The 10039-nt window shown below is 46.5% G+C and overlaps 1 protein-coding gene across 1 annotated transcript; it reads right to left on the reverse strand.

The window, feature by feature from the left end:
* Positions 1-5849: 5849 nt before the first annotated feature.
* Positions 5850-9688, reverse strand: LOC123396528. The gene is made up of 2 exons (XM_045091443.1): positions 9334-9688; positions 5850-6819 (listed from the first exon to the last, which is right to left on the reverse strand). The coding sequence occupies exons 1-2, from the start codon at positions 9413-9415 to the stop codon at positions 5999-6001; spliced, it is 903 nt and encodes a 300-aa protein (XP_044947378.1). The 5' UTR covers positions 9416-9688; the 3' UTR covers positions 5850-5998.
* Positions 9689-10039: the final 351 nt, after the last annotated feature.

The raw sequence follows: 10039 nt of genomic DNA on the forward strand, positions 1-10039 counted from the left end.
TTACTCTTGGGTGTTTGAGCACCCTAGACGGTTGAGGTCACCTTGGAGCCACATTCCATTGTGGTGAAGCTTTGTGGTCTTGTTGGGAGCCTCCAAGCTTTATATGGAGTTTGCCCCAACCTTGTTTGTAAAGGTTCGGCCGCCTTCAAGAGCACCTATAGTGGAATCACGGCACCTTGCATTGTGTGAGGGCGTGAGGAGAATACGGTGGCCCTAGTGGCTTATTGGGGAGCATTGTGCCTCCACACCGCTCCAACGGAGACGTACTTCCTGTCAAAGGGAAGGAACTTCAATAACACATCCTCGTCTTCATTGGTTCTACTTCGGTTATCTCTAATCTTTACATTGTGTACGTTTTTGTTGTAGACTATTTCTTACTTGCCTTAGTGATTATAGTTGATAGCATCATATAGGTTCATCACCTAGTTGTCATTTTAGAGAACCTTTATGTTGCTAACCCTAACTTGTTAAGAATTATTAAAAAGTTGTCGTTGCCTATTCACCCCCCCCCCTCTAGTCAACCATATCGATGCTTTCACACATAACACAAGAAATTACTTACTCTGCGACTTTACCACTATTGCCACTTAGCACATAATACAACAAATTACTTAATCAAAGAGTAAGTAATTTTTTGTGTTACGTGATATGTGGAAATATTGGAAAAGTCATAGATTAAGTATTTTATTTTATTATATATTAAGTGACAATGGTGGGAAAATGGTAATCATGGAGAAGTCGTAGACTAAATAATATATTATGTTACACAACAGATAATAATAAAAATAGGAAAAATGATAGCGGCGGGTGCACTGCCTAGCCCGCCCCTGTTAATATGGTTACTAGTGATGGGCTTAATATAGAGCCCGCCACAAGTACTTTGCTTCATTTTGATTGGTTGAAATGACGCTCACACGTATCCATACCCATATGTGCTTCTTTTGAATGGTGGAGAGGGAAGGAGACACACGGTTGACCGACCACATCCACTTATCTACCTCTCTCTCTCTCTCTCTCTCTATCTATCTATCTATCTATATGTCTCTATCTATGTATCTATCTATCTATCTATCTATCTATCTCTCACACACACACTCAAAGCTCAAATCCCCTTTCCACCACCATCTTCATCGGATGATTTTTGCCGTCTCCAACCATCTTCACCCGCAGAAAGCACGCTCTATTTTTGCCTTGTTCTCTTCTCAGTAACCCACCTCTCTCACGCATGTTCTTCCCGGGGACTAGCACGACGATGGATGCAGCGAGCACGATAGATCCAATGGACGAGGCAGCGGATGTAGTGGGGTGGCAGATCCAACGAGCGTGCGATAGCGGATCAAGCACAAACGACATGGTGGATACAGTGGACGCAACGGGGGACCCGACGGTCGGGCTGGCTGATCTAGAGGGCTCTTGGCGACGAATCCAACAGGCATTTGTACGGCAGTGGATCTAGCAGGCGTCTGTGCGGCGGTGGATCCAACGGGCGTGCGCGTAACGGTGGATCCTGCGTGCATGAGGTGGAGCGTCATTGTCGCAACGCCTACTGGTGCATTTGTTTTTCTTTATTTTCTAAAATTATACCGGTGGCCGGTAAATATTGATGTCCGTCCTTGGTAATGTGTGTCGTTATTGTGTATTACTCGTGGTCGGCACTACGTAAAGTCCGCCACTACTAGATCTTTACCAGCGGCGCGCGGGCTCCCGCCATTGATGTCATGTTAGCAATGGCGAGAGATCAGTGGCGAGCGCCCCAGAGATCCTTGCTCGCAACTGATGGGCTTTTTCCGCCCGCCACCACTAGGCAATCCTGCAGTAGTGCCTCGTGGTGAGGCGGGCTAATCGATACTATCGTTCTCCCTGGTTGCGGGCTGCCACAACTTTGTTGGATCTGGTGTCTCCGGCTGTCCTACGGGCTTGTTTGGGCACGCCCTTAGCCCGACTCTAGCTAGACCTGCTTAGGACGCTGCTTACGTGTTTGGCTGCAATGGTGGGCGGCCGGCCAGCTCAGGATGCGATGTGGAGGAGGCAATTGCCAGGTGAAAGCTCAATCGATGACGACGCTTGTGGGCATCGTTTCCTTCTTGGAGGCGTCCAGTTGGCATTGTCGTCCTCTCCCCCTTGCTCTTTGATCCAGGGAGAAATCTCGGACCCGTATTCCCCGAGTCAGATGGTGTCGACGTTCCTACATCATTTCTTCGTTGGGGGCATCATCTTGGATTGTTCTTCTCTGGGCGGATCCACCCATTGATGCTCCTTTTCACCTCAGTTTTGATCCTATCAGGCCTTTTTCCCGGAAGACTCGGTTGGGGATGTCCTGGTGTGGCCTCGACGACACGCTAGCCTTCGACCTCGGCGACAGTACCTCGGTACTGCGCCCTTTGGTCTCGGTGGTGCGTTGTCTTTCGGCTTCGCCGGCGACACACCGGTGCCACTGCACCAATTCGGCTATCTGACGCCCTTCATTCGTGCCATTGACGCTTCTCGGCATGCTCCTACTCCGATTATCCTGATGGATAGGGATATGCTTCATGGTGGTCCCGACGATGCTTGCATGGATGTCCTGGCATGGCCTCGGTGGCAAGCTGCCATTCGACCTCGACAGTGGTACACCGGTGCCATGCCCTTAGGTCTCGGTTGCGCGCTGTTGTTAGAGCATAATTTCTCCATATGTGGTTTTGGTAATTGATGACAATCCCTATGGACTAATGGTTGCCTTAAGTTATTTTTGAAGGATTTGTCCATGGGCACTTCTTGAAGGCCATATGTTGGTTTCAAGGAGTTTATATGATGACCAAGGTGTTACTCAAGGTATTACCCAAAGAATGGTCATAAAGACACAATGTTGATCAAGACCAGGACAAAGAGTAAATCAAGTTGATCAACACACAAAGCGTACAAGATGTACTGAGAGGGATCAAGTGATCCCATGGTATGGTAAGCATTGTCCATTACGCTTTTGTGTACTAACCCACGGTCTTCGTGAGAGTTCTATGTGGGGTTAGGTGTGTTTCCATGGGCTTACGTCAAGAGGAAGATCTCATACAACCCATGAAGGATGACGTCAGGTGGTGATCGTCATCAAGATTGCGGTGTGCAAGTTCAAGTGGAGCATCACAAAGATATCATGCTTGAAGCTTGTCGTCCATTGTGGTGGCAATGGACTTGTGAAGAGGTGCTGAAGAGTGTCTCACCCGTAGTGGAGTATGGGGGAGCAATTTACAAGTCTTCATCGAGCCAGCGCAATCAAGAATGGTGGTCCATCTTGAGGAAGTCAAGATTGTCATCATCTAGCTCAAGTGGACTATGTGCAAGGTATAGGTTTGTCCTTGATAGGTTTTCTATTTTAGGATAGATTTCCGTAGTATCAAGGGGGGCTCTCAAGTGAGTAGCTTGATCGTATCGTTCATTGAGATCTCAAACCATTTGCATCCTTGCATGACCTTTCTTGGTTCTTGTTTGGTGGTTCTCTTTGTGAGTATTAGAGCTGATGGTCATCTTTATGACAAGCTCGAGTTCATCGAAAACGGAGTTCATGTGCATCTTCTATGATGTTTTCAATTTTGGATCTTTTTTCCGGTTCTTCATTCATAGAGGTCTCACATATCTATATCATTGGCATTTTCATAACTGCATGTTCTTAAGATTTCCAACAAGCTTGAGCTTGCTCAATTCGGAGCTCGTATACGAAAGTTATGGCGGTTTTAGTGCTAGGACAATTTTTCTCTCTCAAGTGGAAGTACCGCTAGGAGTTGAGCGGTACTGCCGCTCCCTACTTCCGTCCCTTCTTCCGCTTAACTTTCCCGATTTTTCGATTTTGTTTAGCAATTGTTTTGGAGCGGAAGTACCACCCTGAGCGGTATTTCTGCTATGTTTCTTCTCTATCTGTGCTGAGCGGTAGTACCGCTGACCAGAGCGGTAGTACCGCTCCAGCGGAACTTTCGCTCCAGCGGAACTTCCGCTCCTCTTTTCCTTACTGTAGGTTGTCGACCTTGTACTTCCGTGCAAGCGGAAGTACCGCTCCCCCGAGCGGTACTACCACTCCTGCACGACTTATGGGCAAAAAACGGTCAGATTTTCTACCTCTATATAAGGGGGTCTTCTTCCCCGATGGTTTTCTATCCGTTGAGCTCGTGTTCTTCACCCATTGTTGACCTTCTTTGAGCTTGCTAACTCTTAATCCCTCCAATGATTCTTGCTAGTTCTTAAGAGAAAAGAGAGAGGAGATCTAGATCCACATTTCCATCAATCACTTTGTCCTCTATCAGAGGAGAACCCCTTGGATCTATATCTTGGAGTTCTTCGTGTTCTTTTTCGTTCTTCCTCTCATTTTCTTCCATAGCATTAGTTGTTGTGGAGGGATTTGGGAGAGAAGGACTTGGGCACTCTGTGTGCCCTTGCCATTGCATTTGGTGCATAGGTTTGAGTTATCCACGGTGATACATGGAAGTGAAGTTTGAGAAGCTTATTACTCTTGGGTGCTTGGTACCCTAATACTTGTTCTTCTTGGATGCTTTGGCATCCTAGAAGCTTGGTGGTGCCTCGGAGCTCAATCATTGTGGTGTAAAACTCTGGGCAAGCTTCGGGGTCTGCAATTAGGTCGTGGAGATTGCCCTGAGCATTCGAGGTTACCTCGAAGCCATATTCTATTGTGGTGAAGCTTTCGTGATATTGCTCGGAGCCTCCAATAAAGTTGTGGAGATTGCCCCAACCTTATTTGTACAGATTCGGTGACCGCCCTCAAGGGTCCCTTAGTGGAATCACGGCATCTTGCATTGTGCGAGGGCGTGAGGAGATTAAGGTGGCCTTAGTGGCATCTTGGGAGCATTGTGCCTCCACACCGCTCCCAACGGAGATTAGCATCCACAAGGGGTGTGAACTACATGATACATCGTCGTCTCCGCGTGTCTCGGTTATCTCTTACCCGAGCCCTTTACTTATGCACTTTACTTTGTAATAGCCATATTGTTTCTTGTTATATATCTTGCTATCACTTAGTTGTTTATCTTGCTTGGCATAAGTTGTTGGTGTACATAGGTGAGCCTCGTTGTTTTAGGTTTTGTGCTTGACGAATTAAGTGTTAGTTTTATTCCGCATTTGTTCAAGTCTAAACCGTAATTATTTCAAAACGCCTATTCACCTCCCCCTCTAGGCGACATCCACGTCCTTTCAGCTGTCTTTCGGCTTCGACGATGGCACATCAGTGTTGCCGCACAAACTCGACTATCCGACGCCCTTGGTTCATGTCAAGATGTTCTCGTGTGAGCTGTTGTTTTTTGTCTCGTTTTTTTCTCCCTAGGTCTTCTTGTGTTTTTTGTCAATGGTGAAAGGAGCTGCTCGGCGGAGCTCGCTCCTCAGGTGTTTGTTCCCAAGGAATTTCGGTTTGGTCTCTGTGTCAACCTTTCCGTTTAGGCCTTCTTGTGGTTTTTTGTCGACAGTGGCATAGCTAGAAATAAAATGGAGAATATGCATACTGTTAAAATGTTAGGTCTATTCAATTGGTTTGGATGGGTCTTCAAAATCTGCTAATTTTTAAATGGTAAAAAAATGCTTTCCAAAATTCGGGGTGTGCCAGGCACGCCCCCTAGATACGCCACTGTTTGTCGATGGTGAAAGGAGCTGTTCAGCGGAGCTTCCTCCTGAGGCATTGGTTCCCAAGGGATTTTTGTTTGGTCTCTGTCTCAGCCTTTCCCTCCGTTTACTCCTTTCTTTTTCTAGTGTTTGGCTTTCCTCATGGGCGCGCCTTTCTTTTTCTAGTGTTTGGCTTTCCTCGTGGGCGCCGTCCTCATAAAATGACAGCAACACTCACCAACAGAGAAAAAAAGGGAGAGAAAACAGAACACATCATAAAAGAGCAGCAACAGAACCTGACATACCTCATTACAGGTAAAGCATTTTCCCAACATCCAGCCATTACAAAAGACACTAGAAACTCGCATCATTTATCATAAAACCAAAACATTTCCACAGTTTCTCGCTCACCTTCACACCACCAAACTCAGAAGCCGCGCTCGGCTCGTTGCCCGTTTGGCCTATTGTCAAACGGGAACCGCTCACCATGCCTCCCCCTGTCCCGGTGATCCTGCCATCTGCCCCTCTGGTGGTGGCTCTCAGCCTGGTTCCTCTGCTTGCTGCTCCTCTGCTGCGAGTACCCGCCGCCGCTGTTCCTTTTCCTGCCATATGCGCTGCCTGGATCCTGGTAGTATGTGTTATTGTTGTTGGATGCTCCATGTGAGCTGTTCCAGTTATTCCATGAGCGATGGTTGTTGCCTGAGCTGGCCCAACTGGGCTGCGCCAGGGCGTCGCCCCAGCCGGTGCTGATTTTGTTCCAGCCGCTCAGAGGCTCCTGACTCGCTCCCCAACCTGCGTTGGATCTCGAGTTGTCTGCCGCCTCCCACTTGTTCACCTCAGCGGTCGGCTTCTCTAGGTAGATGTCCCAGTTCCCTGACTGGTTCTGGGCACACCTGTTATTGGCAGCTACGGCAGGCTCGTTGTCCACCTCAAATGGTACCCTTACCTTGTCCAGGTCAGCTAGCAACTCAGGGTCGACCTCACAACGGTGGTCGACCTCGTCAATGTACAGATCAGGGTCGGGGAAAGGTATATTGGATGGCTGGCCATGGTAATGAGACGAGAACCTTGATTTTGCGTTCTGGAAATTCTCAAAGGCTCCCGAATCATCCCACTGCTCTATCTCCTTGTACATATAAGCAAAGTGCTTATTCTCGCAGAACCTCTGCCACGAAATGCCACCAACAAGACTGCAAAACTCCCTTTCCCATAATGGGACTTGGCATTGATTATCCACATGACTGTATCCTGTGTGTATTAAAACAATATTAGATTCATGGTGCGAGCACATTAACACATGGAAATAAAAGATTCCTGACCTACTGCATTTTGGGAACACCAATAAACAGGAAATGGAATGTACTGAGGGCATTCTTTAGCCTGGACTGCCTAACAATCTAGTAATCTATAAATTTCAAAGCCACAGGCTGCTTTAGAATTTTACATTGTTGAGTACAGTATCCTGGGGGAGAAAAAAAAAAGAATTGCTGAGCAGCAGTGCATCCCAAACTTAGACTCAAGTAGGATATGAAAGTACTTGTCGTTGCTTTATACGGGTGAACGATGAATCAAACCAAAGATACATCTTTCAACTACACAACTACAGCTGTGGCAGGGTAGTAAGTTCAATACATAAAGTGTGAATTCAAGTATTTGTGTAACACTCTGATAAGCATAAGTGGGTTTTATAGCCTGTCATTCTAATTTATGCCAAGTATAGACAATTGTCAAGAGAAACAAACCAGCGCAACAGAGTTCTATAGTAGGTAAGATCAAGTTACACCACAAACCAGTACTTTGAATTTGTCGAGAATGGCAGCAATAAAGCAATCCTTTCAGAGATCACAGAAAATGAACTGAACAATTCAAAACAAACTAAACAAATGAGTCACTCAAAACACAATTTAAAGGGTTCCATCTATGGGTCTGCTCCTATGTAGCCACATGACTACATCTTTAATGGCTATTTCATTAATATAGTAGTAAACTAGTAATAGTGATAATTTGTAGATTAAGAAAAAAAGTGACCGTGCACCGTCAAAAAGATCATGGTTTTGAGATCCTAGTGCCTGAAGAAACACATGCATACTGCAGTTACATATGTAGTGGGTTCCTTGCATATCCTACCATTGCAAGGAGCAAGTTCAATGGTCTCACATCTGCCGAAGACCCTCTACCTCTTTGTTTTCTTTCTGTTAGCACATTGTCAGCCAGATGACTGCAGTTAGTGTTGGCTGGCTATAAATAGCGTTAAACAAACGTTCCACACCGGAAACTATTTTGCCGGATAAGACACTCCGAATGCAAATCGGATTCCAAGTTTTATTAGTCATGTCCTAAAAAAACCTTGCTGAATCGTACACCCAAAACTGAGTTGGATTCCAACAGCCGTGTCCATGTCTGAGCAGGCAAGCAACTATTTTGCCGGATAAGACACTCCGAATGCAAGTCGGATTCCAAGTTTTATTAGTTATGTCCTAAAAAAACCTTGCTGAATCGTATAGCCAAATCTGAGTTGGATTCCAACACCCGTGTCCATGTCTGAGCAGGCGAGCAACACTGCTACAATATAGTTTCCAAAAGACATGCCTTCTTCCATGCTCCTTGGAGGAGCAAGTTGAAGCCTGTCTTTAGCCGTTTAGCATCAATACTCAATACCGCTGACTTTTTCATTTTCCGCACTGTTGTGAATACTGAATAATACCCTTTTGAGAGCACTGTTCTGAAGGACGCCTGCCTAGGTGCTAGGCACCATCCTCCCGCGTTGCATGCCTGGCATGACTAGTTGGCAGGCGCAACACGCTGTCCAATTACTTGACCAATGCATTTTGGAACACTTTGAGGTCTTATAATCAATCTAGTTCTATAAATTTGTGTATGGACATTATATCTTTGTCCCTTCCCTCTATATCCAATCCATTTTTCATCTGTGTTTGGGTGAGTTGGAGAGGCCAAGCAAACAAGCCAAAATTGAGATATGAAAGATGGCATTTTAATTTTGTGTCACCATTTATTTTCTTCCCGCAGATTGGGGGTGTTAGCGTTTTAAGAATATTTTTCTATATTAGCAAAAGACCGTGCAAACTAAAAAGTAGAACTAGAAGTTGATTGCCCACTTCCATTTTCTCAGAGTTTTTTTGGAGTTAACGGTTATCACTTCCACGCACGTGTCTCCCGGAAAGACAGCATTTATTGACATTACCTTGGTAAGACTCAAAACCTATTCTTCAGGGAGCAGGCTGCAGATAAAACATTACCCACCTGTACTGTTTTAGATACATAAATCTACACCTTGCAACTGTAGTACCCTACCCATTGAAACTAGGAACAGCTGTTTCCAATAGGTCGGTCAGTCTAACAAAGCTAGCATTTTTCTGGCATTCCGGCACAACCTTTTCCAATGGTAATTGGTAAGAACAATTTAAACGAATGTGAAGCCTAGCGTTACATAGATAATGGCATAATGCACCAGGAACTCTAGTTTGAAGCCTGAATCGGTTGGAGCACACTTCAGCATCCACATGAGTTGTGTGTCGTTCGCATGATGGCGCGAACTGAATCTATTTCAAGCACACTACAAGAATCACTGCACTGTCTGAATCAAGAACAAGATGCCTAGATCGGCGAGGGACTGACCCGATATAATAGAACCCGAACAGATTGCAACCTGATCTTATTAATCGGACCGCGCAAACAAAGGTGAGAAACAGAGAGAGGGGGAGGGGGGCGGGTGGAGAGCAAACAACCGGTTGCCGTTCGTACCGGAATACGGAGGCGGGGGGCGAGGGTTCGACGAGGCGTCGTGGTGGCGTTTCGTCGGCCATCGCTGATTGCGGCCCCCCATCGCCGGGAGGAGGGGCGCCTATCAGGACTGCGGCTCGCCAAGGCTGTCGGCGGCAGCAAGCCAGCCGGCCAGCCTAACGGCAGTCGGGAAGTGGATTCCTCGTGACCTAGATAGATAGCTCGCCGTGGGGCCAAGTGCCGCGCCGTCTGATTGGGGAGGGGGGGGGGGGGGGGGGGGGGGGGGGAGCGCGCCTGCGCGGGTGGGCGGGGGTTATAAAGACGGCGTGGAGGCGGGAGGAGACGAAGAGGGGGAGGACGAGCGAGGTAGGGACCGACCGTAAATGGCAGGTGGATGGAAGAGGAAGGAAATAGAAGCACCACCGAGCATGGAAACATGGGCCTGTACAACTTCTTTAGTTTGCACGGTCTTATGAAACATATTCAGGGAGCAGGCTGGAAACATAGACTTTAGAGTGGAGAAGAGTGACAACTTTCTTTTTAAGGAGGAAGAGTGACATTTGCTCTCCCCGAGCAAAGTTCTCAATAATAAATTATAGTGCCAAAACTGCTTTTATATTATGAAACAAAGGGAATAGTGTATAATGTAATTGTCCATATAAATAAATAAATAAAAGTATAAAACGAGCATCATTATCCACGGACGTCTCGGAGTTGTATGCTATGT

The sequence above is a fragment of the Hordeum vulgare genome, chromosome 5H, assembly GCF_904849725.1.
Source record: "Hordeum vulgare subsp. vulgare chromosome 5H, MorexV3_pseudomolecules_assembly, whole genome shotgun sequence".
NCBI lineage: Eukaryota > Viridiplantae > Streptophyta > Magnoliopsida > Poales > Poaceae > Hordeum > Hordeum vulgare.